The 27,187-nt window shown below is 44.9% G+C and overlaps 2 protein-coding genes across 3 annotated transcripts in view; both read right to left on the bottom strand.

Moving 5' to 3' along the window:
• The window catches only part of EPM2A (EPM2A glucan phosphatase, laforin), a 104,795-nt gene extending 83,384 nt beyond the window's left edge, over positions 1 to 21,411 (bottom strand). The window contains exon 1 of one of the 2 annotated variants that reach the window (XM_037842603.1): positions 20,723 to 21,411. Coding sequence is in view for 1 of the 2 variants with exons in the window: in XM_037842602.1 (XP_037698530.1) it covers positions 20,723 to 20,996 (274 nt within the window). In the remaining variant the exon portion in view is untranslated. The remainder of the gene's footprint in view (positions 1 to 20,722) is intronic. The other variant, XM_037842602.1, reaches the window with a different exon arrangement.
• An 855-nt stretch (positions 21,412 to 22,266) lies between these two features.
• FBXO30 (F-box protein 30) overlaps positions 22,267 to 27,187 on the bottom strand; it is a 47,424-nt gene continuing 42,503 nt past the window's right edge. Inside the window, exon 4 of the mRNA XM_037842600.1 lies at positions 22,267 to 22,438. Coding sequence (XP_037698528.1) covers positions 22,310 to 22,438 — 129 coding nt within the window. The 3' untranslated portion in view covers positions 22,267 to 22,309. The remainder of the gene's footprint in view (positions 22,439 to 27,187) is intronic.

The raw sequence follows: 27,187 nt of genomic DNA, 5'->3' as shown, positions 1-27,187 counted from the left end.
TGTCTCATGCTAGTTCTGACCCATGATGAAGGGCCTTAACATATGCAGGGCCAAGAGAAGGAATGAAATTCTATTCTAAGTACAAAAGAAATCCATTGGCATGTTTTAACACAGGCATAATATCTGGCTTATGGTTTTAAAAAGATTATGACTGTTGTGTGGAGAATCGATTTTAAATGGGCTAGTATTGTCACAGTCCTGTGTTTATTTAGTGAAATACCCAAATGGGCCTCTTTTGTGATAATAAGCTTCAGGACATGGTCTGGAAGGTGAGACAAAACAACAACAACAACAACAAAAAAAAAAACAAACAAACACAAGAACACATTTTCTCTGAATAATGTTACAGCAAGTTTGCATCTCTACAAGAGCCCTAGACAGAGATGATGAGAATCCAGAAAACAGACAGTCCAGGAAGACGTAAAGAGCCCAGCAATGCAACATGGAACAGGACTCCATAGAGCAGCACTGTTAGTAAGAACTTTGCCATGGCAGAAATTGGCAAATAAGTGCCTAACCTTGAATTTGACATTATTCCTGCCTATGCTGAAACTGTCCTCCACCACTTCCAAGCTTTGAGTTAGTGCTCTGGGGAGTGAGAGTGGTCCACGGTGAGGTATAGTCAGCCCACCACAGAATAGAGTGATGAATGAAAGCAGGAGAGGTAGTGAGGGAGCCTGTGGTGAGATTTCACCAAGGCATATAGTAAGTCTCTTGGTATTCTCGAGTGGGTGTGAGCAATGACCTCCCACAGTTGGCAAGATGGATCCCATAGCGGACACATGTCATGAAGGTGGTATCCTGGCATTTTTGGAAAGTTTTCCTATATTTGACGAATTTCTCACATTGTTAACATCACACGCCCAAGGTAGAAGCCAGAATCACTTTCACCACCTCTGTCACAATGCCCTGGTTCTAGTGCTAACATGTGACTCAGGATCTTCCCATCAGATGCATCAGAGTAGAACTTGGATTTAGGAAAGAGTAATGTGGGGGAAGCAGGGGCAACATAACATTCATTTTCTGGAAAGGATAGTGGAGAGGTAACTGACAAAAATCACTGGCTCCCACTGTCCAGTGCCAGAGAGGGGAAACCCAGTCTTGCCTTCCAGCAGCAGTGAAAGCTTCTCCTCAGGAAGAGTATGACAATAGGGTGTGGGACATGTTTTTGGTTGTCTGTGCTCCAAGCCTGACTTTCTACGATTTCCACACATGCTATGAGCTACTTAACATCGTTTAGTAAGTTTCTTTTCTACCTAAACAAGTTGGAGTGAGTTTTTTTAAATGCAAATAAGGACCCTGATGAATTCAAATGATCAAGTCATTATATTTGGTAGATTCCACAAACTATAACCATCTTCCTAGGGTCTCCAAAATTGAATTAGTCTTTCAGTACAGGTGAAAAGAAAGAAATGCATCCCTCTCACTTCAATTTTACTATCAGCTCCCTTAAGATCTGTGATCTGATCTTGAGAAAATAGCATTGGACTTGAAGTCAGGAGTTCTAGGTGTGAATTCTCAGTGAAATCCTTTGGGTCTCAGAGTCCTCATCTGTAAAATATGGGTATTGACCCACCAAGACTGAAAAGAAGAACAAATGAGAAAATGTCTGTGAAAATACTTTGCAAACTATAAAATAACACATAAATGTTAGGTGAAGTATAATAATATCAAAAATAAATATTCTTACTTTTTCTTATACTTGTTTCTATTCTATTTTTGAAAATTCTGTTCTGAACTCCATTGACTACAACTAACAGTAATATGTATACTAGCTTTCATACGTATGATTCTGAATATATTCATAAATAAATAAAAACACATACATTTTTAATGGTTAAATAGTCATGGAAGTAAGGAACAGAAGAACACTGATAAGTCTTGTGTTAAGAGTAGATAATGGATAGCAAATTTCAATTAAAATCTTGATTTTAAAGAAAATATAAGTCAAAATGAGGTTTATAAACTAGACATAAATCAAAATAGTGTCAAAGCAATCCTTGACAAGGAGGGAGCAGTTTTGTTACCAGAATTGCTTTCATTCAACTAGCTCCACATCACAAAAATACCTCCCAGCGCACGCTCAGCCAGACAGCTGCACCTGCTTTCATTCCTTCCAATGTAATCTGATGTTCTCCAACTAGGCTGACAGGTTATTTTAGTAAATTCCTATCATGTTATAAGTTGATTGAATTTATTTTTTAAAAAAGAAAATAACTAACAGAGTTTATTAATTTTCAAGAAGGTATGATGGTTAGTTTCATGTGTCACCTTGGCTAGGTTATGGTGACCATTTGTTTGGACAAGCAAGCACTAGCCTGAGTATTACTATAAGGGAATTTTGTGGGTTTAAATTAGTCAGTTGATTGCACCTACTGCTGGTTATAGCTACAATCAACTAAGGAGATCGCCTTAAACAATGCAAGAAGTCTCATCTAATTAGTCGCAGGCCTCAAAGGAGAACTGATGACTTCAGCAGTCAGAGAGAAGAGTTTCTATCTCTACTTCAGCCAGCCAGCCTTCTGGGAAATTCAACATCAACATAAAGTTCCCAAGTTGTGGATTGCCCTACAGAATTCAGACTTGCCGATTCCCACAGTTGCCTGAGTCAAGTTCTATTGTAAGTCTCTTTAGGTTTTGTTTCTCGGGTGAACCCTAACTAAAACAGATTTCTGGGACTGAGGTGGTTCTTGAAAAACAGAATCTGAAGGATCACATTTCTGAATTGATTCTGAGGCTTTTGGAATTGGTTTTCTAATCTGATTAGACTAAAAGGCACCAATGACTCTTATTTCCAGTGATCAAGATGGCACTGACGGTCCATGGTGTGAATTGGCAATAAAGATACACAAAATATCACCACTGGATTCTTAAACTCAAATGCTTCTAAGAGGCAAGGTTCTTGGTGACAGTGTATTTGATACCTTAACAGAGTTTTGTGAAGTTAAAAAGTATAATAATGCTGGCTGGTTTTCTCTGAATATGCTAGATGCAGTTAATAAAGAAAAGGATGAGCCAAGGGCTTCAAATTCCCAGCTTAAGCACCACATGAAAGACATGAAAGTTTCTCTATGTGCCCTGAGAGAAACTTTTATTTCTTGTAGCTGCAGACCTGAAATATCGAAAACCCAAATGCAGTCTTATTGTGCAAATGGCTTAATTACAACAAAATTTGAATTCCCAACATTACAGAGCGTCTGCTATTAAAGTGAGGGCACCGACTGGGTAAGGATGAGATCCTGGACATTGGAATGGGCACATATGGGCTGATGATGATGGTGGGGACACTGAAACCCTAGATTCTGCTGAGTCTTCTTTGCCAGATAAACCTGGAATGGCCTGCCCTATGGAATCAGCCACCCCGCCTCTGGTCTGCATTGAGGAATTAACCATCTTGCCTCCATCTGAAGAGATTAACCCTGCTGTGCCTGATAAACCTATAACTGCCTCTCCTGAGGAAATAACCCTCAATCTCTTTCTGAGATTAACCCTGTTTCACCAGATGAACTGCAGCAGAACACCCCAAGGTAGTTGGCTTACAAGACACTGCTAATTCACCCCACCACCCCTCTTTTCTTCCAGGCCTATAACTAGACTAAAATCCCAACAAGCCCCATGAGGAGGTACACTAAACTCCAAAGTACTGCATGAGTTTTTGAATTTATATAGACAGAAATTAGGGGAATATGTGTAGGAATGGATATTAAGGGTGTGGGATAATGGTGGAAGGAATATAAAGTTGGGATAGGCTGAATTTATTCATATGGGCCCACTAAGCAGAGATTCTGCATTCAGTGTTGTAGCTTGAGGGGTTAAAAAGGGTGTTAACAGTTTGTTTGGGTGGTTCGCTGAAACACTGACCAAAAGATGGCTGACATTACCTGAAGTTGAAATGCCAGCACTGCCCTGGTACAATGTGGAGGAGGGGATTCAAAGGCTCAGAGAGAATGAGATGTTAGGAGTGGGTTTACCATGGAAGACCTGCTTACCTGCCCCAGGAATGCCCAGAGGACACATCTTTCACCAGGACTGTGAGGAATAAATTTGTAAAACTAGCTCCATCATCCCTGAAGAGCTCTGTGGTTGCCCTTCTCTGCAGGTCAGATATTACTGTGGGAACTGCTGTCACTGAGCTGGAATCCTTAAACACAATGGGGACAATTGGATCCTGAGTTGGCAGAAGGCAAGTGGCAGCAATTAATCTTCAAAGACAAGGGAGGCATGGCTACCATAATGGACTGCAGAGTCAAAGCAGCAATCAAAATAGTCTGACTTGAGGCAGGGCAAGACGGCAGCATAAGGAGGTGTGTAATTTAGTTAGACCCCTAGAGCAACTAGTAAATAGCCAGGAGCATCTAGTAGATAGTCTGGAACAACTGATGGGGGGACATCCGTGACTGGACAACATTGTACACCAGTCAGGAGTGGGTGGAAGAGCTGAGATCGCAGCATAGAACTGTAAGTAAAGCTCCCCAAACTGCGAAGCTGGTGCCCCTCCCCCACTGGCATGGCAGGCTGAGTTGCAAAACTTTGCTGTGGGAAAAAAGAAGCAGTTCCTGCCAGGAACAAGGGAATGTAGCTCAACCAAGCTCCAATTGTGGTTTTAATTAACAAATTTGGAATACTGAATGCATGTTATGAGCACAGATAAATCCAGAGCAAGCAGGAAAGGAACCCAGAGGTTTATCCTGGCAGAGATGAGGCAGGGCTGATGGAAAAAAAAAAAAATACATAATTAAAAACAGAGTCTTTTGGTATCCACTGAGCTCAGAATACTGGAAAAGGACTGTGTCCCAAGAAAAGGGGCACACCGAACTGGGAACCAACTCTGGTTCTTGCCTGGTGAACTGCAGGGCTGGGGACTGGGGAAAAATGTGGAAATATTAAACTTCCCCACCTGGGGAATCACTGATATTTTCACAAGCACTAAGGACTACCAGTTTAGTAGGCTGAGCCCTCAATCTTGGGGCCTGCCCTTATGAACCTTGTTACTGCAAAGGAGAGGCTAACCCTACTTAGAATTGTGCTTAAGAGTCACCCTCAAAGAACCTCTTTTGTTGCTCAGATGTGGCCCCTCTCTCCAAGCCAACTCTACAGGTAAACTCACTGCCCTCCCTGCTATGTGGAACATGACTCCCAGGGATATAAATCTCCCTGGCAACATGGGACATGACTCATGGGGATGAGCTTGGCCCTGGCATCATGGGATTGAGAAAGCCTTCTTGGACCAAAAAGGGGAAGAAAAATGAAACAAAATCAAGTTTCAGTGACTGAGAGATTTCAAACAGACTCAAGAGGTCATTCTGGAGGTTATTCTTATGCATTATATAGATATCCCTTTTTAGTTTTTAGTGTAATAGAATAGCTAGAAGGAAATACCTGAAACTGTTGAACTGCAACCCAGTATACTTGATTCTTGAAAATGATCATGTAACTATTTAGTTTATATGGTGTGACTGTGTGATTGTGAAAACCTTGTGGCTCACATTCCCTTTATCCAGTGTACGGACTAATGAGTAGGTAAAAGGGAGAAAAATGTAAATGAATAATACAGGGGGAAAAGGAGTATGAGATGTTTGTTCTCCTTTACTTTTATTTTTATTTTTATTCTTATTCTTATTTTTTGGAGTAATGAAAATGTTCAAAAACTTATTGCAGCAATGAATGCACAACTATGTGATGATACTGTGAACAGCTGATTGTACACTGTGGATGATTGTATGTGAATATATCTCAATAAAATTGCATTTAAAAAAAGAGTCTGACTCACAGACCTATGTTGTTGGCTAGTACATCATGGAGTACCCAGAAATAAATTAGATGGGCAGCCTACCAAATTCTTACTTCATCTGTAAGGGAGAAGAGTTCTAGGTCAAATGAACAGGGAGTGACAGCCCCTCAGTCAATTCCCAGACAGAGACAGTTTACAGACCCAGATGAAGGGAAGGCTGGGTCCCCTTTGGGGAAGGACACTGCCACACTGCCAAAAATTTATACCATTTATCTTCCTCCAATCCTTCCCAAAAGGGACCTATAGCCTTTTACCAGGGTGACCATGAATTGGTGAAAAGGAAATGATCAGGCATTTCAGGAATTATGAAACGCTGACTCTAAACTGACATTAATTCCAGGAGACCCAAACATCATTGTGGTCCACCAGTCAGATAGGGGCTTATGGAGGTCAGGTGATTGATGGAGTTTTAGCTCAGGTCCATCTCACAGCGGGTCCAGTGGGTCCCCAAACCAATTCTGTGGTTATTTCCTCAGTTGCAGAATGCATAATTGGAATAGACACACTCAGCAACTGGCAGAATCCTCACATTGGTTCCCTGACTCCTGGAGTGAGGGCTATTATGGTGGGAAAGGCCAAGTGGAAGCCACTAGAACTGCCCCTGCCTAGCAAAATAGTAAACCAGAACCAATACCAGATTCCTGGAGGGATTGCAGAGATTAATGCCACTCTTAAGGACTTGAAGGATGCAGGGGTGGTGATTCCCACCACATCCCCATTCAATTCTCCTATTTGGCCTGTGCAGAAAACAGATGGGTCTTGGAGAATGACAGTGGATTCTCGTAAACTTAATGAGGTAATGATACCACTTGCAGCTACTCTTCCAGATGTGGTATCATTGCTTGAGCAAATTAACACATCCCCTGGTACCTGGTATGCAGCTATTGATCTGGCAAATGCATTTTTCTCAATACCTGAGATGATTTGCTTTCAGGTGGCAAAGCAAATAAATACACCTTCACTGTCCTGCCTCTGGGTTATATCAACTCCCCAGCTTGATGTCCTAATCTTGTCTGCAGGGACCTTGTTCTCCTCTCCCTTCCATAAGACATCACACTGGTCCATCACATTGATGACATTATGCCAATTGGACCCAGTGAGCAAGAATTAGGAGCTACTCTAGACTTACTGGTAAGGCATTTGTGTGTCAGAGGATGGGAGATAAATTACAGGGGCCTTCAACCTCAGTGAAATTTCTAGGTGTCCAGTGGTGTGGGGCCTGTCGAGATATCCCTTCTAAGGTGAGGGATAAGCTGTCACATCTGGCCCCTCCTATGACCAAAAACAAGGCACAACGCTTGGTTGGCCTCTTTGGATTTTGGCAACAACATACTCCTCATGTGTGTGCGATAATCTAGCCCATTTACCGAGTGATCCACAAAGCTGCTAGCTTTGAGTGGGAACCATAATCAAAGGAAGCTCTGCGACAGGTCCAGGCTGCTATGCAAGCTGCTCTGCCACTTGGACCATACGATCCAGCTGATCCAATGGTGCTGGAAGTGTCAGTGGCAAATAGAGATGCTGTTTGGAGCTTTTGGCAGGCTCCTATAGGAGAATCACAACGCAGGCCCTTAGGATTTTGGAGTAAAGCTTTACCATCCTCTGCAGATAACTACTATCCATTTGAGAAACAGCTGTTGGCCTGCTACTGGGCCTTAGTAGAGACAGAACGCTTAACCATGGGCCACCAAGTTACCATGAGACCTGAGTTACCTATCATGAGCTGGGTGTTATCTGACCCACCAAGCCATAAAGTTGGGCGTGCACAGCAGCACTCCATCATAAAATGGAAATGGTATATACGAGATAGAGCTCGAGCAGGTCCTGAAGGTACAAGTAAGTTACATGAGGAAGTGGCCCAAATGCCCATGGCCCCCACTCCTTCCACCTTACCTTCTGTTCCCCAGCCCACAGCTATGGCCTCTTCAGAAGTTCCTTAAGATCACTTTACTGAAGAAGAGAAAACTCAGACCTGATTTTACAGATGGTTCTGCACGATACACAGGTTCTTTGGTGGCTTGGAGCAATGTACCCCAGAAAAACATGTCCCTAAACTTAATCCACTCCTGTGGGTGTGAACTCTTTTAATTAGGATCTTTTAATGAGATTACTTCAGTTAAGGTGTGGCCCAGCTGAATCACAATGGGTCTTAATCCTATTACTGAAGCCTTTATAGGGAAGGTTACAGAGAGAGAAAAAAATACAGACGGAGCAGCCAGAAGCTGAAAGTCAATCGAGGAATCCAGAGCAGAAACGAGAAGCCAGGAGAGGCCACCATGTTCATTGCCAAGTGACAGAAAAGCCAAGGACCAAGGACCACCATTAACCAGTCCCAGAATGCCACAGTCTTCTGGGAGAAAACATTGCCTCGATGACACCTTGATTTTGGACTTCTCCTAGCCTCAAAATCATAAGCCAATAAATTCCCATTGTTTAAACCAATTCATTACATGGTATTCGCTTTAGAAACCAGGAAACTAAAACAGGCACTATCTAAAAGTGGACAGCTGCAGCACTGCAGCCCCTTTCTGGGATGCCCCTGAAGGACAGTGGTGACGGGGAATCCTCTCAGGGACAGAACTTCAAACAGTGCACCTTGTTGTTCATTTTACTTGATGCATGGGTTATTGCTAATGGTTTGGCTGGAAGGTCAAGGACTTGGAAGGAGCATGATTTGAAAATTGGGGACAAACCAGCCTGGGAAGAGGTATATGGATAGACCTTTCTGAGTGAGCAAAAAAACAGGAGGATATTTATGTCCCACGTGAATGCTCACCAGAGGGTGACTTCAGCAGAAGAAGGTTTTAATAACCAAGTGGATAAAATGACCCGTTAGGTGGATACCAATCAGCCTCTTTCCCCAGCAACTCCTGTCATTGCCCAATGGGCTCATGAACAGCGTGGTCATGGTGGTAGGGATGGAGGTTATGCACGGGCTCAGCAACATGGACTTCCACTCACCAAGGCTGACCTGGCCACAGCCACTGCTGAGTGTCCAATCTGCCAGCAGCAGAGACCCACACTCAGTCCCCGATATGGCACCATTCCCCGAGGTGATCAGCCTGCTACCTGGTGGAAGGTTGGTTACATTGGACCACTTCCATCATGGAAGGGGCAGTGATTTGTTCTTCCTGGAATAGACAAATACCCCAGATATGGGTTTGCCTTCCCTGCATGAAATGCTTCTGCCAAAACTACCATCCGTGGACTTACAGAATGCCTCATCCACCGTCATGGTATTCCACACAGCATTGCTTCTGACCAAGAAATCCACTTCACAGCAAATGAAGTGTGGACACAGGACTGCCCTCTAGAAGAAATGGATGAGTTACATTATAACAGAAGTATAAGAGCCATCAATAAGCAGCAAAGGCTACAAGGCAGAACTCCGCGTATTTCACAGGTATGCACAGTCAGCAGGATGAACCGCTGACTTGGTCATCAGGGACTTATTGGCTGTCTGCAGTGTAATGTGGCAAAGCATTAAGGCAAATAACCTGCCCTCCAAAACCGACAACTCAGTAGAGAAAATGGGAAATGTTCACAAATAACTGAAAATGAGACAGTAATGGCATAAAGCAACTTGGTACCCAGTGCAGAAGACATCATTTGTGGAAGGCTCTACAAGGGAGATAGCAGGGCTGAGCCCTAAAGAACGGAGAAAACGTTGACTGGAGGGAGTGGCAGGGTGGATCGTTTAGGCAATTAAATGAACAAAGGCAGAAAGTGCCAAGGTGGAGTGAGAGCCAAAGCTGAAGGGTGGGGGAGCCAGGCCACGAGGGACCTTCGTTTGCAGACAAGTTTTGAAGCTGGGGGAGATATGTCCCCGTCCTTCCCCTGCCGCCAGCATCCTGCCTCCTTTAACTGCTCTGACACCTGCTGCAAGTTCCAGCCCTGACCTCCTCCCTCACTCCGGTCTCAAGCGGTGCTTCCCGAGCCCCTGTCCTGCCCTCGGGCTGCCACCGGCTCACCTCAGGCCCCGGCTGCCCCAGACGAGGAGCTGCCTCCTCCCTGCCCTGCGTCCGTCTCTCCCGGCTCTGTTACATTCCCAGTGTGGAGTATCATTAGAGTGACATTATGTGAGGTAAAGGAGAAAAGAAGGAACAGAGGATTCATATTGAATCTTGTAGAGAGCAGAGTGGGAAAGAAAGGCTCTGGTTCAGAGTGAGCTGATTTCATGTCCAGATGCTGCCACAGGCTCGTTGTGTGAATCCAGGAAAGTCATTTTTCCAATCGTAGCCTCAGTTCCCCACTTAGAACATGCAGAAAATGGAGGAGAAGCCCTCTTATCTAAGCAGGTGGAGACTGGTAATTGGTTGGCAAATCAAAGACATAGGTTAAAGCACAAAATTTTGCACAAATCATATCCATTAGGCATTGCCTAAAATTCCCAGTTTAAGCTGCTTTAAATGAATGTGAAAGCATAATGTCACCTTTAATGCACTCTGAATGTCAATTTTTCTGAAGTTTCACAATTTTTCCAGTCTTCTGTAATTGCCCATCCATTCTAAATCAACAGCAATTTTTCAACATCTCATCTTTGAGTCTTTCAAATGTAGTGAACTTCATATTCATAATGAACATGAATCCTTTCTTTTGGTTCTAACTTTGCCTATATAATATTCAATTAAGTTGTGTAATAAAATGATAAACACAGTTGGCATAAACAGGCCTGGGAACAGATAACTCTTCCAGTAAACAACTGGCTACAAGTGTTGAGAAGGCTGTGAGTATCAATCAGTCTGTTTTTTAAACCAAATGGAAAATGAGGGTTTATGTCATTAGTTGGATAAGTGGGGATCATATACAAGTGTTTCTTCTGAAAAACTAACTTTGCATGAGGAAATAATTAGTAAATGCATGTATCATGCTCTGCGGAATGTCTGGGACAGAAAAAAACATTCTTTTTAAAAGCAGTGCAATCAGGAACAAGACAAGGATGCCCGCTGTCACCACTGTTATTCAACATTGTGCTGGAAGTGCTAGCCAGGGCAATCCAGCAAGACAAAGAAATAAAAGGCATCCAAATTGGAAAGGAAGAGGTAAAACTGTCATTGTTTGCAGGTGATATGATCTTAAATCTGGAAAACTCTGAGAACTCGATGATACAGCTACTAGAGCTAATAAACAAATTTAGCAAAGTAGTGGGATACAAGATTAATGCACATAAGTCAGTGTTTTCTAGTTTGCTAATGCTGCCAGAATGCAAAACACCAGAAATGGATTGGCTTTTACAAAGGGGGTTTCTTTGGCTACACAGTTACAGTCTTAAGGCCATAAAGTGTCCAAAGTAATGCATCAACAATTGGGTACCTTCACTGGAGGATGGCCAATGGCATCTGGAAAACCTCTGTTAGCTGGGAAGGCACGTGGCTGGTGTCTGCTCCAAAGTTACAGTTTCAAAATGGCTTTCTCCCAGGACATTCCTCTCTAGGCTGCAGTTCCTCAAAAATGTCACCCTTAGTTGCTCTTGGGGTGTTTGTCCTCTCTCAGCTTCTCCAGAGCACAAGTCTGCTTTCAGTGGCCATCTTCAAACTGTCTCTCATCAGCAGCTACTCTTTCAGCTTCTGTGCTTTCTTCCAAGTGTCCCTCTTGGCTGTAGCTCCACTTCAAAATGTCACTCACAGCTGCACTGAGTTCCTTCTGTTTGCCAGCTCATTTATATGGCTCCAGTGATTTATTTTAGACCCACGCTGAATGGGTGGGGTAACACCTCCATGGAAATTATCCAATCAGAGTCATCACCCACAGTTGGGTGGGGCTCATCTCCACGGAAACAGTCAAAGAATCACAATCTAATCAACACTGATAAATCTGCCCACACAAAATTACACCAAAGATAATGGCATTTGGGGGGACACAATACATTCAAACCAGCACAGTCAGTAACGTTTCTATATGCTAGAAATGAACAAATTGAAAAGACACTCAAGAAAAAGACACTATTTTCAATAGCAACTAAAAAAATCAAGTACCTAGGAATAAACTTAACCAAAGATGTAAAAGACCTATACAGAGAAAACTACGTAACTCTACTAAAAGAAATAGAAGGTGACCTTAACAGATGGAAAAATATTCCATGTTCATGGACAGGAAGGCTAAATGTCATTAAGATGTCAATTCTACACAAACTCATCTACAGATTCAATGCAATCCCAATCAAAATTCCAACAACCTACTTTGCAGACTTGGAAAAGCTAGTTGTCAAATTTATTTGGAAAGGGAAGATGCCTCGAATTGCTAAAAACACTCTAAAAAAGAAAAACAAAGTGGGAGGACTTACACTCCCTGACTTTGAAGCTTATTATAAAGCCACAGTTGTCAAAAGAGCATGGTACTGGCAAAAAGATAGACATATTGATCAATGGAATTGAATTGAGAGATCGGAGCTAGACCCCCAGATCTACGGCCGACTGATCTTTGATAAGGCCCCCAAAGCCACTGAACTGGGACATAACAGTCTTTTCAACAAATGGGGCTGGGAGAGTTGGATATCCATACCCAAAAGAATGAAAGAGGACCCCTACCTCACACCCTACACAAAACTTCACTCAAAGTGGATCAATGATCTCAATATAAAAGACAGTAGCATAAAACTCCTAGACAATAATGTAGGGAAACATCTTCAAGACCTTGTATTAGGCTCCACTTCCTAGACTTAAAGCACAAGCAACAAAAGAAAAAATAGATAAATGGGAACTCCTCAAGCTTAGAAGTTTCTGTACCTCAAAGGAATTTGTCAAAAAGGTGAAGATGCAGCCAACTCAATGGGAAAAATTTTGGGAAACCATGTATCTGACAAAAGACCGACATCTTGCATATATAAAGAAATCCTACAACTCAATGACAATAGTACAGACAGCCCAATTATAAAATGGGCTGAAGATATGAAAAAACAGTTCTCTGAAGAGGAAATACAAATGGCCAAGAAACACATGAAAAAATGTTCAGCCTCACTAGCTATTAGAGAGATGCAAATTAAGACCACTATGAGATACCATCTCATACCAATTAGAATGGCTGCCATTAAACAAACAGGAAACTACAAATGCTGGAGAGGAAGTGGAGAAATTGGAACTCTTATTCATTGTTGGTGGGACTGTATAAAAGCAATGCAATGCATGTGGGATTTCTGAGGCGCATTGCCATTTTATGTAGTGTTTCAGCAATACACATGTTTTCTGTCTGATCCTACACAATAAGAAGGCTAGGGCCATATCTATTTAATCCACTTTCTATAGACTCTCCCCCAACCTTAAAAAGCAATTAGTTAAAATCTTTTTTAATAATGATAATTCAGGAAAACAAACAAATCCTCTCTTGGCTGGGTGAGAACAGAAATCTATAGAGCAGCTTAATAGAATTTTAATAAGTTGATAGAAATTTTTGTTATGATGAAAATGTTCTATGTTGTCCAATATGGTAACAACTGGCCACATGAGCATATTAAACTCTTGTAAAATAGGTAATGTTATGGAGGAACTAAATTTTTAGTTTTATTAATTTTTATTAATTTAAATTTAAATATTCTCATGTAGCTATTGGCTAACAATTATACAACACAACAGAAAGATAAATTTAGCACTATCAGAAGAAAAAATCCAGTTTGTCTTACCAGACGTAAATGCATATTAAACCTTTCCCATGACTTCCAAAAACCATTTGCTTAAAGCCAGTCATCATTTTGGATGAATATAAGGTTAAAATATTCATTTCATTTAGAATAAAAGAAGAAAAGAAGGGAAGGGAAATGGAATACTGTTTGTCAAAAAATACAATGGAGCATTCTTGCTGGCTTCCGAAAGTGTATTTTAGACAAACAGTCACATCGGATTTCCAGAGTTAACTTTTTCAGTAAGTTGAGTAGAAGATTAAAGAAAGATCACTCTATCACTCTACCCAATAGTAGCCAATCTTCCAGGTCCAATTAATTCTGCAAATTTAAATGCCTTATAATTTCTGACGAAAAGAGATTAAAAACAGCTCTGCGTTAGACTCAATTTGTGTGCTCTACCTCTCTCATAAAGCACCAACTTCAAGAAGTAAAATGAGAAGCACAATGGAGTAATGGAATGTGTGTGCTGGGTGGCAGACAGTTTCGACGTAGGCCCAGCTCTGCTCCAGTATTTCTGGAAGACTTGGGAAAAGTTATCGATCTTCCTTGAGTTTCCATATCCTCATCTGCATAACAGAGAAATGAATATTTGCCTTGCAATTTTATTGTGAGGACAAAGGATAATTTAGTTGAAAGGACCTAAGGAGTAACTGTCTCATAATGAGCCCTTACAAACAGAATTCCATCTCCTTTCATTGTTGCTCACTTTGTTCGGGAAATACAGAGCAGCAAGCAGGTACCAACTACTATTGCAGGATATAAAAGAGTGAGCAGAACAGTCACAGCACTGCAGCGATGTCAGCGAAAATGGCAGGGCAGGGGGCTCCAAGGGCCAATCCCTCCAAAGAAACATTGAAAAATGAAGCAAAAACTGTCAGAGTCAACTTTGTCAGAACTCTGGAAAATGGTAAAAGATTTACAGCAACCAAGAGCACACTGAAGGTAGGAGGGGGCAATTTTTAAATGGTAGGAACGCTTTGTGGAGTTATTTGCCCTTGCTCACTCCTCTCCCTGGCTCTGTGATGGTCTTACAGATGGCAGCCCACATTCCTGGAGTGGGACCCAGGTCTTGGGATCTGGAGAGGCCAGAGCAGACCTCGTTCACAAAGGCTTGTAATTGTTCTAACCTGTCTGGGGCTGCCAGAATGAATGACACAATACACTTGTCATTGTTTCATCTCACTTGCAATTCACTCGGGGTAGAAAAGCAGTGGACATACCATGAAATAGTGCAGTGGACGTCCAGCAGGTGTGGGGGGTAAGTGATTACACCTGAGGCATAAAACAGAGCACTGAAAACCTGGGAGGAACAGTTGTGGAGAGTGTTTCTTTGGAAAAGTAGGGCACTCAAAAGCACCCATGTATATTGGGGAATTTCAAAAGCCGCAGTTTGCCCAGCACAGGAAGCATGGTCAAAAAAGATCAGAGAAGAACCTCAGCCTCCACCTCTGGCTGATCTCTCGGCTCAGGACAAGCAGGAACTGAAGGCTAAGGCAGAGTTGTCAGTGGCCTGGCTAAGGGGTGGAGGGGCGAAGGGATGCCCCCGTACAGAGTCAGTCTGCAAAGACCGAGAGAGGCTTTCTCTTTCTTTCCTTTCCATTCTGCCCCCCCCCCACCTCTCCTTTTCTCCAGGTATTCAGGGAAATCTCTGTTGGGATTCTGACTGACACAAGCCAAAGGAGCAGAGACTTCAGGAACTACATACGAGAAAGAACATGTGCTTAAATTCAAGAACATGTCTTTCTGGGGTACATACAGTTTCAGACCACCACACCCCACCCTCTGGACCCCCAAAAGATATGTTCCTTCTTTATGCAAAACACATTCATTCCATCACAATATCCCAAAAGCCTTATGTCATTTCAGCAACAATACCAAGTACAAAGTCTCATCAAAATCGGTTCTGAGGGTGCTCTGTCCTGGGCACAAATCCCCTCCATCTGTGGACCTGTGAAACCAAGAGAACAAGTCATCTGCTTCAAATATACAAAGGAGGGACAGGCATAGGATAAACACTGGAAGGAAAACAGGGGTCACAGGCCCCAAACAATTCTGAAACGCTGCAGGCATCCTCCACTTGATTTCATGGCCTGAGAGTCACCCGTGGGCCTGATGGAGCGGCAGCCCCATCCTTTGCAAGTGCTCGCACAGTGGCCACGTTCCCCCAGAACGCTGCGGGGAGGGTTCCACCCTCTTCACGCATCAGCATGGCAGCCAGACTCTCCGCAGTCCCCAGGCAGAGGCTCCACCCTCTTCAGGCTCTGGGGTGGCAGCCTCTTCCTGAACAACAGGGCAGAAGGCCAGTCTCCAAGGGGTAGACTCACCCTTTCCACGCACATGGATGGGTCCGCTCTCTTGGCCCAAGATGTCTTTGCTCCAGACCTCAGCTTCCAAGGGTTTGCCTCTGAAGTCATTTTACCTGCAATCTGTCCCTTTTCTGTCCCTTTTAGTCCAGGCTGGCAGTGGTTCCATTCATACAGATCTAGCAAAAAACTTGTTCCATTCACTTTTTCTATGTTTAATAAATCTTTTGTATATGTCAGTACATTTGGTTAGAACTACAAGGCAAAAAATAGCCATTCTGGACCTTTCCACAAGTCCTTTCTGGATAGCTGCATTTCTAATCCTGGCTTGTCCTGAAATGACTGACTCATTCCTTGCTTGGTTAAGTCCTCACACAGGGCACTATTTTCGGGGGACACATTTTTGGGAAGTTCAGAATTTTCCAAACCATCTATTTCTGGTTTCTCTGTGCCCAAGAGTTCAGTTCTCAGCTTATCTCTTTCCTCTCACATTTCACTATAAGCTGCAAGGAGAATCCAGGCTGCACTTTCCACACTTAGCTTGGAAATCTCTTCAGTTAAATATCCAAGCTCATCAATTTCAAGTTCTGCCTTCCATCTGACATCAGAACTCAATTTTGCCAAGTTTAAAACAAGAATCACCTTTTCTCCATTTTCCAGTAACGCATTCATCATTTCTTCTAAGGCCTCATAGGAAGTACATTTAGCGCCTATATTTCTACCAACAGTCTCCTCAGAGCAATCTAGGCCTTTTCTATCAAGTTCCTCCCATTACCTAATTCCAAATCATTTTCATATTTTTGGTATTTGCAATAGCAGCACTCCACTCTCTGGTACCAAAAACAGTTTTAGTTTCCCAGGCTGCTCAAAGCAAATACCATAAAAAATGGTTAAGGTTAAACAATGGGGATTTACTCACTCACAGTTTTGAGGTCAGGAAGATGTCCAAATCCAGGCATATTCTAAGTGATCCTTGGCTCACCTCGTGTGGCGAGGCACACGGCGGCATCTGCTGCTCTCTCCCTTCTCTTCCGGGTTTCACTGATTTCAGCTTCTTGCTTTCATGGCTTTCTCTCTCCTATCTGAATTATTCAACTTATAAAGGACTCCAGTAATGGGATTAAAACATTCTGAATGGCATGGGTCACACCTTAACTGAAGTAGCCTTATCAAAAGGTCCTGCTTACAAAGGGTCCATACCCCACAGGGATGGATAAATTTGAGAACATGTTTTTCTGGTGTACATACAGCTTCAAACCACCACAAACAGCATAGTCCAAAGATTATATACCATGACCAATGGGGATTTATCCCATGAATGCAAGAGTGATTCAACATAAAAAAAAAAAAAAACAACGTATTGCACCATATAAATAGAACAAAGGGGACATAAAAACATGGTCATCTCAATTAATTCACAGAAAGCATTTAGCTAAACCCAACAACCTTTCATAAAACAAATCACTCAGAAGACTAGGAATAAAAAGGAAGTTCCTCAACATGATAAAAGCTATTTATGAAAAACCCACAGCTAACACCACACTCGATGGTGAAGGACTGAAAGCTTTCCCTGTACGATCAGGGACAAAGCAAAGATACGCACCTTCACTGCTGCCACTCAGCACTGGACTGAAAGATCTAGCCAGGGCACTTGGGCAAGAGAAAGAAATCAAAGGCATCAAATTTGGAAAGGGAGAAATATAACTAATTCTATTTGCAGATGACATGATCTTACACATTCAAAATCCCAAAGAATCCACAAACAGACACACAAAAAACTACTAGAGCCAATAAATGAATTCAGCAAAGTTTCAGGGTACAAGATCAACACACAAATTCAGTTGTGTTTCTATACATGAGCAATGAACAAACCAAAATGGAAATTAAGAAAATAATTCCATGTGCAACACTATCCAAAAGAATAAAATACCCGGGAATTAACTGAACCAAGAAGATGAAAGAATTGTACACTGAAAACTGCAAAACGCTGCTGAAGGAAATTACAAAGCCCTAAATAAATGGACACATTCCCTGTCATAAATTAGAAGACTTAATATTGCTAAGTTGGCGATAGTACCCAAAGAGACCTACAGCTTGTTACATTAATGAGCCAAAGATGACTTCGTGTGCCGGCCCTGTGTGATGCTGACTTCTCCATAGCTGTCTGGGTCTGTTTTAAAAAAAAGCCGGCCTCACCCCAGACTGCTAGAGATGCAACTGAGAGTTAAGAATTAACAAATAATTATGATTACTGAATCATTACACTGATGCTTTTCTTGCCTTCTTGTATATTGTAAAATAGCCAAAGGGAAATACCTGAAATTACTGAACTGTAACCCAATATCAAAGGCTTGGTTTAGGAAACTATACAATCTTTATCTTGCAATTGTAAAAGGCTTGGCCTTTGATATTGATTATGAAACTATATAATCTTTATCTTGTGATTGTAAAAATCTCACAACTGGCCCTGTTTATATGCCCTTATCCTGTTTTACAACTTTACAGTCTTATGATCAAAAAGAGAGACCCTAATGTTTATTTTATGAATGGCCTTGAGTCAGCCCAGAACTAACCCTCCCCAATTTCTAAACTTACTAGACAAAGCTAGCATGTGGTCAATCTGTGCATGCTCAATAGTTAGACCATTCCTAATTTCATCTTCTAGAGCCATTGTGCTCATTATCCTAAAGCCTGCCCATCTTCTGCTACTATAAAACTATCAGAGATGCTGCAGTTTGGGGAGACAGATTTTTGGGCAGAGAGGCCACCTGATCTGCTTCATGCCTAGCAATAAACTCTTTCTCTTTGAAACCCAGTGTCTCAGGAATTGGTCATTTGAGCTCATCTGGCAGAGAACCCCGCCCCCCCCCACACACACACACACACTATTGATCAGTATCAGGGGGCAATTTTTTTTTAAATAAGGGATAATATTAGCTTCTCCTAGAGCTTCCTGCCCTGCCTGCCAGGGAAGGGACATCACAAATGAATAAAATATTCTCAGCTCCTAAAAAAATTTTTTTAATTTTTTTAAAAAGTTTGCTGGCACCCAATTCAAATTCTAATACATCCAATTGCTTTAAAAATAGCCCAAGTACACAATTTATCAATTTGGAATCACTTAGCATTAACCTGACTTGCATCTCTACACCAACACCTGCTCACCGTCGTCAAGATAAGACTTGGCATTCATGAGGCTCAAGGAGCCGCTGTGCTCTGTGGCTCAGAGGCGCCCAGTCCTGCTGACTCTGCAGCATCATGTGGGCATTTAATTCTCCCCTCCTCTGGGAGTGTTCCCTTCCCCTGCCTCACCCCTGGTGGCTCCCTCATGACATGGCCTCCCACTTCAAACCCGGCAGTGGCACCCCCAATAAATAGCTTGTATGTTACTGCTATCTAGTGGTCAAGTCATTCTTTTTGTTGTCAACTCTGAAATCCGGAATTTGAATTTCCTACAAGATGCAGTGCAATCTCTATCAAAATCCCAATGGCCGTTTTTGTAGAAATTGAAAAGCCCACCCTCAAATTCATATGGAATTTCAAGGGGCTCAGAATGGCCAAAAGAATCTTTGAGAAGAACAGCGTTGGAAGACTCACACTTCCCGATGTCTGCAAATCCACAGTCATGAAAGCAGCGTGGTGCCACAGAAGGTAGACAGACAGACCAGTGGAGCAGAATCGAGAGGCCAGACATAAATTTGCACATCCACAGGCATGCATCCAAGACAATGCAACGGGGCAAAGAATAGTCTCTCCCAAAAAAATGGTGCTGGGACAACGGGATACCCAGATGAAAAAGAACGAACTTGGACCCCTACCCTACATACACCACATACAAAAATTAACACACACACACACACACACACACACGCACACACACAAAATGGATCAAGGGCTTAAATGTAAGATCTAAAGCCATAAAAATCTTAGAAGAAAACACATGGGTAAATCTTCATGACCTTAGATTCGGCGATGGGTTCTTAGATATGCCACCAAAAGCAAAAGCCACAACAGAAAAATTAAAATGGACTTCATCAAAATTAAAAAATTTTGTGTATCAAACATCCAAACATAAAATATTATGAGGCTATTAAACTAAGTAAACACAACTCTTTGTAGTGCTAGCAACATGTCTCTAACAACACATTAAGCTATAAAAGCAAGATTCAGAATAATATATATATATCATGATATAATTTTTGTAAACACACATCCATGTATATATAGCATGTACAGACTGGGGTGCTGTCAAGGAGACACTTCACCTTTTCACCGTGTATATTTCTGAATTTGATGGTTTTTGTAACCAACCCTGTATTGTTTTTGTATTTTTAAAAATCAGGACAGGGCTCAATTGTTATATATCCAGGATGAAACAGAGCACCCCAGAAGGAAAGGTGCTAAATATCTTTCCATTAGCTCACTCTCAAAATCTACAGGGAAAAAAACAAAGTTCTACAGGAACGTGCTGCAGTTTAGGACGAGCGATGCTCGTTCCACCGGTTGGATCATGTTTTCAAGGAATGAGGGTCACACACTGAAGACCCACAAAGCGCGCACGAAAACGATTCAGGCGGCAGCGGAGCTGGGTCTACAACGACCCGGGGAAACGGCCCAAACGGCCCGGGCCTGGCTCCGGGGTGTCGGCGCGCGCAGGGAACGTGACGGCGGCGCGGACCTGTCGGGGAGTAAACGGGGTGCGGGGTGTGGAGAAGGGTGCGGGGGGCTGGAAGGACCGCAGGGACCTTGGCATCAGTCTCGGGCGCGGGAGGGCGCCGGCCGGGGCGCGGCTGGAAGCGCCCATGTCGCGGGCCGGGCGGGGCCCTGGTGGCTCCTGGCGGGGGCGGCGGGGACAGCGGGGACAAGTGGGGACGGTGGGGGCGGCGGGGCCGGGCTTCCGCGGCCCGGGGAGGAGGGCGCCGGGGCCCGGGGCCCGCAGCGGGGAGGTCCCGGGTGCGCCCGGGCCGGGCCCTGGGGAGCGCAGGCGGTGGGGCCCGGGTGGCCGCCGCGTACCTTCCCAGCAGAAGTCCCCGCCCGGCTCCCTGCGCAGGAACTTGTACCAGAACGTGTCCACGCGGCCCGGCTGCGCCTCCTCGGGCGCCAGCTCCACGTCGCCGACCCACAGGCCGGGCTCGCGCAGCGCGGGGGTCCCCGTCCCCGCGGGCCCCAGGCGCACGGCCCTGCGCGGCTCCCAGAGCCCCAGCTCGGGCCGCGACCCCGCCACCAGCAGCTCGGGCTGGGCCCCGGGCCCCGCGGGCGGCGCCACCACCGCGAACCGGAACCTCATGGCGGCCGCTCCGGGTCCGGGTCCCCGCGGTGGCGACGGGGCGGCGGCGGCACACGCGCGGCTCTGCGCGCTCGTCGGGCCGGGTCACGGGGCCAGGCCGGGCCGGCTCCCGGGTGGGGCCGATGGGGCCGCGGTGCCAGGCGCCCTCCCGGAGAAGGCCCCGCGCCGCGGCGCGTCCACGGGCGAAAGGAGAAAAGACAAGATGAGCGGGGAGAGGGGCCGCCCCCGGGCCGCGACCTTCCGGCCATCTCCCCGGACACCTGCCGGGAGCCCGCGAGCATCCTCGGGCGCCGGCAATTGCCTCAGGGCCGCTTCCTCCGTGACGGAGCCGGGCGCAGGTCAGCCTCCAGACCCTCAGGCAGTCACGGATCCTCGGGGCCGGCGGGGTCCGCGTCGGTAAGATGGGGGCGTGGAATCACCGAGCCCCGAAAGTCTGTGAGGGCTGGAAGCGGCCGGTTCAGGATGAGGCGCTGACGCCAGACTGGAATTCTTTTCCTGGCCCTCTTCAATGGGATGCCTGCAAACACACGCCATCACTGTCTTTTTTGGAAAATACATTTTTAGTGGCTGTAAAATGAGCTTGGAGTAAATCCTTTCAAATCCTTTCTAAGTTAAATTAAAAAAAAAAACAAAAAACTGTGATTATAAATACGATTTTTTTTTTTTGGTAATTTTAAAAAATGGCATAAAAACAAAACCTGCTTGGTTAAAATTTACTTTCGGTAAAAGTTTATTCTATTTTTTTTTTCAACTTAAAACATTTCTGCACCAATTTGTCATTGCCACAAGATAATCAAGGGCTCTGTGTATTTGTGACTTTTTGATCCTGTAATAAAATTATTCTCATATTCTTACAGGTATGTCTGCCCACACTTCAAATCCAAATCTCTTATGTGAGCTAAAGACACACAAACACACATTTTTTTTCCAAAATTTCAAAGTTTGTGAATAGTGCGGGGGGAAAAAAGCCAAGCTTTCAAGGATTCAGAATACAAAATAATCAGAAAGAAGTACAAAAATGTAAACCACATAAACTCAGTTAATCTATGGAACAATTAGTAAACTAACAATACAGTTCACCCTTAAATATTGATATTCCACTCAAAGTTTGGGTGGTTGCTAAGCTTAAGGATAAACACCAAGAAAAATGTGACAAGAGCAACGCTGGCCAAGCACCACTAATTCAGTAGCAAAACAGATATTAAATCACAGTGGCATTCGAGTCAGTTTATTCCAAATTGCTGTTACAAAACAATCTTAATTTTAGGAAAGTGTGTGTGGCCAGGCAGAGGACTATTTTTCTGCAATGGACTTCAGATTTGCCATGAATCTTCTCTTTTTTTCAGGTCTCCAGGATCTGCCAACTCAGTTCTTTCTTGTGTTCTTCTGTGCACTTGCCAGATGGCACCATTCCCACCAGCCGAAAGTGGGTCCTGCCCATTCTGGTAGAGGAAACAGTAACAGAAAAAGAAAACAATATATTTGCTCAACGGATGTTACTTCCTTTCTTCCTCTCTCATCAGAAAGTTGTGGAGTGATTTAACAGTTGAAAGGAGTACCCCTTTAAGACCCTAAACAAAATATGGAGAAGCTTATTTTATGGCATGGATTTAAATATAATATGGATTTGATAGCTGCTCCACACCCCAAGTAAAATGCAATCGGAAAGGAGAGCAATACCAGAAAATGGATTAAAGCATATACCGCAGAGTCTTGATCACATTTTGCCAAAAGCTCAACTCTGCTGGCCATAATATTTATAACTGATACCATGCGTTGAGCTCTTGCTACCGCCAGGCACATGGTTTCTGTACTCACATTGTCATATTCAGTCCTCCCAACTGTCCCCATTTTAATATGGAAAGGGCAGAGCCAGGGATAAGGGGCATTCATTCAGCTTGTAGCTAGAGATTTGTGTATGTAAGTTGAGTTCTAACAAGGAAAATCATTTAGGGAGTGCATTTAAATCCCACCATATTTAAAAGAATCGTCCATTAGTTCTTAATAGAAAATAGCTCCCTGAAGCTTCTTCCTGTAACTCACTTCCTCCTTGGGAATGGGGGACAGATGACTGCCAGTGGCAGGGTAAACCCAGCTCTGAGTCTGAAGTCACCCCATCTCAGTGTTCAGAGTGGGTTAGACCTCAGGCCCCAGAAAATGGTCATTTTTTTTTTATCCTTATACATGTATCTTGTTGGCAAAAGAAATGAAGACTTAAGAAGTCAAGGTGACATAGTATGTGAATACATCTCAATAAAATTGCATTTAAAAAAGCCAAGGTGAAGAATTTTATCAGTTATTAAGCTAGTGTATTATTCCCAGCTCTTTTTCCTTCTTGAGTTCTCCACGTAAGATTTCTTTTTACACTTCAAAGAATGGTGGTATTTATTAAAAGGGATTATTTATTAAATGCATTTCGGTTCAGATTCTTGATGACGTAGAGACAAGCTGAATTTAGAGCAAGAATCAGCCAGTGGGATAACATCATTCCAATAATACTTTTTAAAAGACCTAATCAATTTGTTGCCATTGAAACTTCATTTATGTAGTGCTATCTTATATTAATGCCAATACTGCTTGAAGAATGGATAATAAATTCAAATTTAGAGTTTCAGCATCCAATTCAAATTTAAATTCTTTAGAAACTCTGTCAGTGAAAGCCATTACTTGGATCTTGGATAATTTATGTTTTCTGAACCAATCTTTCATCAGTCAGTAAGTTACCTTAGATTTTTCCTTACAATATTTTGTACATATATACACACTTACTGATGTAAACCACATTTCATCCAAATAGTTCAGGGTGCATTATAAATATTATTTTATTACTCTTCAGAACATACCTAAAAGTTGGATGTGTCATCTATACTATTTCCAATTTTGCAGCTTAAAAAAAATAAGACTTACACAGAAAATTTGAAACTTTTGCATGTTGCAACACTTTTTCCTGGATTGGTAAATTGTAGATTAGACTACTCAAAACCCCACTGGGGACCTGAAGCAATGAAAGGATTGAGCTGTTTGTAGGATCTGTCTAGAGATCCCATGACTATTTTAAAACCATTTCTGATGCACATGAAAATCTCCTACCTCCAGGAGACTATAGTAATTCTGCTTCTCGTGTCATCGCGCCATAGAAAAGCGACTTCAGGACATCACCCCCGGCCACTTCCAGCCATGCTGAATTCTCTGTGATCGTATTATAAAAATTATTTTTAAATGCCCGAAGTGTAAAGCCCTGGCAGTGGGGAGACCAGCCCTCCGCACCCTCCTCGGCAGAGACCCGCGGCCGGGCAGGTCTTTCAGGCCAGGAGCCCGCGAGCCATGACTGAGTCGACTTCTCGCAGGTAAAGGCAGGTGGACCTCGGGGTCAGCGATACAGTTTGGAGCTTCCTCCAGACGCAGACAGATCCCCCAGTCCGGGGTAACTTGAATGACAGGCCAGTTGAGAGCTTTCTCAAACAGGGGAGAGGGTTTCACAGCTCAACCCCTAGGAAGAAAAGGGTGGCGGCTGGAAGGGTGATGTGACGCTCCCAAGGGGGCTCTCGGAGAATCTGAGAGGAAGCAAAGAGGTGAGCTGACAGCAGAGCTGCTCCTCCACCCTCAACTGGGGATGCGGGAAGGCAGGGAGAGGGAAGAGGCAAACCTGACGAGGACTTGTGAAGAGCCCCAACACTGCAGAGTTCACCCTCTGCTTATTTTTCCTAACCATGGTATGTGTGTTATATGAAGCATAAAAACATTTTCTGCGTATTTAAACATGAAACTTTGAAGTGCTTCTTCCTGAGATGGGGAGAGGGACAGGCAGAAGGTTAGCTTGCGGGTGTCTCCATCACCATCAGCTGGGCAGAGCGGGGCCCAGGGAGGAAGGTCGGGGCCGGTGGGAACAGAAGCAGCTGCAGGAGGGGCCTCCTGAGCCAGCAGGAAAGAAAGGACAAGCCAGGTGAGTCCTTACCAGGAACTCAGGGGTCCTCTGGGGCACAGCCATTTTTAATGAGTCGAAGTAACCACATCTTTAATTTTCAAAGAAGTTTAAAATGTGACTCTGAATGAATTAATGAGGAGCGGGGGATGGCTCAGCGGTTCAAGAAGCACTCGAGCGGGGTATCTGCAGGCATCAAGAGATGCTAGAGTAATCTCCCGGGGTCAGACGGGACAGTGGGGGTCCGGTGGGGGTGCACCGGGCTGCCGGGCTCTTCAGCCACGGGCTTGTCCTTCCAACCAAAGTCCCGCATCTCGGTGTTGCAGGCCCGCAGTGGCAGGGCCACTCTCTGGCTTGGCTGCCCAGCGGGGCCCAGTGGCTGTCAGCCTGGAGGCGAGAGGCCCCTCGGAGGGCAGCGGCGGGCCGTGTTTCCTGGCATCGGAGGCCTTCGGGGATGGCTCCGTCTCTGCCCCTGTCCCACAGCGCCTGTCCCCTGCTCTGGGGTCTCCTGACTGACCGTGTCGGAACCTCTGCCCGTGAGGCCCTGGGCCGGATGCATTAGGCCACCTCCTCCCGTCTGGGAGTTCGGGCGCCTCAGCTAGTGACTTCCCCAAAGGCCCTGTTTGCAAATGGGCTCCCACCCCAGGGCTGGGGTGGGGACTGACCGTGTCTGGGTGGGGGACAGGATCCAGTCCCCAACTATTTGCATCTCTAACAGATAAATATCTACGAAATTCAATGCATAACTTCAGAGTTGAGTCCTAAGAACAGTAAATAGTCAGATGAGCAGAGGCGTGAGTTACCTCCGAGAGCAGGAACCACGGCTCCGTGCGCCTGTGGGACGGCGCTCCAGCGCGACCTGAGAGGCACCGGGCCACTCCGCGCCTGAGCCCCGGCTTTCGGGGCATCTCCCTCACGGGGCGCAGCGGCCACAGCTTCCCCTGCCCGTGCTGGGCCGGGCCCAGCCGCGCCCTCCAGCCGCGCCCTCATACAGCTTCTGAGACGTGAACTGGGGTGTCACGGGGCTTAGTAAGTGACCGAGCTGGGAGCCTACCCCAGGGACGCCGGCCAAGACCCCTCTCCAGCCGGGGAACCAGCACCCCCCGGGACACCTGCTCCTGCCGGGGTCACACCCCTCCCGGCCCCCGCTGGGGCAGCTCTGAGGCCGAAGGGCCGACGCCACCCTCGTAAAAGCGCTTCAGCCAGAAGTCTCTGGACCCCGCTTGGCAACTGGCGACCCTCCTACCCGCGGGGACGGACCCTCGGCCAATTCACAGCTGCCTCCGCGGGACGGCCGACCCCTCTGTCTAGACGGAGGACACTCGCTGGGCTCCCCGCGGGCCCGCGCTGGCCAGGACGGGCTGCCCTGGGCCATGTGCCGCGAGGCAATGCCGGGAACTTGCCCCGGAGCCCAGGGACTCGGACAGACGCGTGAGGCAGGGGGTGAAATCCTCAGGCGCCTTCCTGGCGAGCGGAGCCCTTTTCTCAACCTGACTTTGCACGTTACTTAAATGCTTCTTGCATTTCTCTAGAGTCTGCTTTGCTGCAAAATTACAGACTTTTTGTGCTGCTATTTCTTTTCCGGAGTTCATCCTTCTGCTTTGAAGCATTTCTTTTCTTTCATCCCAAGTGGTTTTATTTGGTTACTTGATTTGACAAGGCTACAGATTCTGCTAGATTTTCAGAAATACAATTTAATTTTTCTGAATCTTTTGCCCAATTTGATCTTTCGAAAAGTCTGGGTGGATTCTCACCCTCCTGAGAATACAAAATTTTGACATTTTTATAATATATTGAGAAATATGCACAAAATACAGGTCGGAATCTTAAGAATCGAACTTCCCTTCTGCGGGACACTGATTACGTGCTTCAACTTGGCGGGCCTGGGCTGGGGGACCTGATCAGCCCCTGGGGAGGGTGGTGGGCACGGGCGACAGCGCCCTCCGCAGCCCCCCGGGCCTGGGAAAGTGAGGCCGGAGGCAGGCCCCATTTCCTCACCCAAAATACCACTGTTAGGGGAGGCTTGCCGGAGGGAACCGCCTTTTCCCCACCCCCTTATCTTGCCTGGACACTCCCCGTTGCCAGTGCAACTCCCATTACCACCAGTGCACATACATTGTTGCCAGACACCGTTACCGGAGCAACTCTTGCCCCTTTTCAATCAACCTCCGCGCCCTCTCAGAACCAATCCAAGCCTTTAACCTCTACAGCTACCCCGCCCTCTAAACGCCCGATATAAGCTTGTACTCTCCCCTAATAAAGCTCTCTC

Source organism: Choloepus didactylus, chromosome 7, assembly GCF_015220235.1.
Source record: "Choloepus didactylus isolate mChoDid1 chromosome 7, mChoDid1.pri, whole genome shotgun sequence".
Lineage (NCBI taxonomy): Eukaryota > Metazoa > Chordata > Mammalia > Pilosa > Megalonychidae > Choloepus > Choloepus didactylus.
This window is presented reverse-complemented; position numbering and strand designations above follow the sequence as displayed.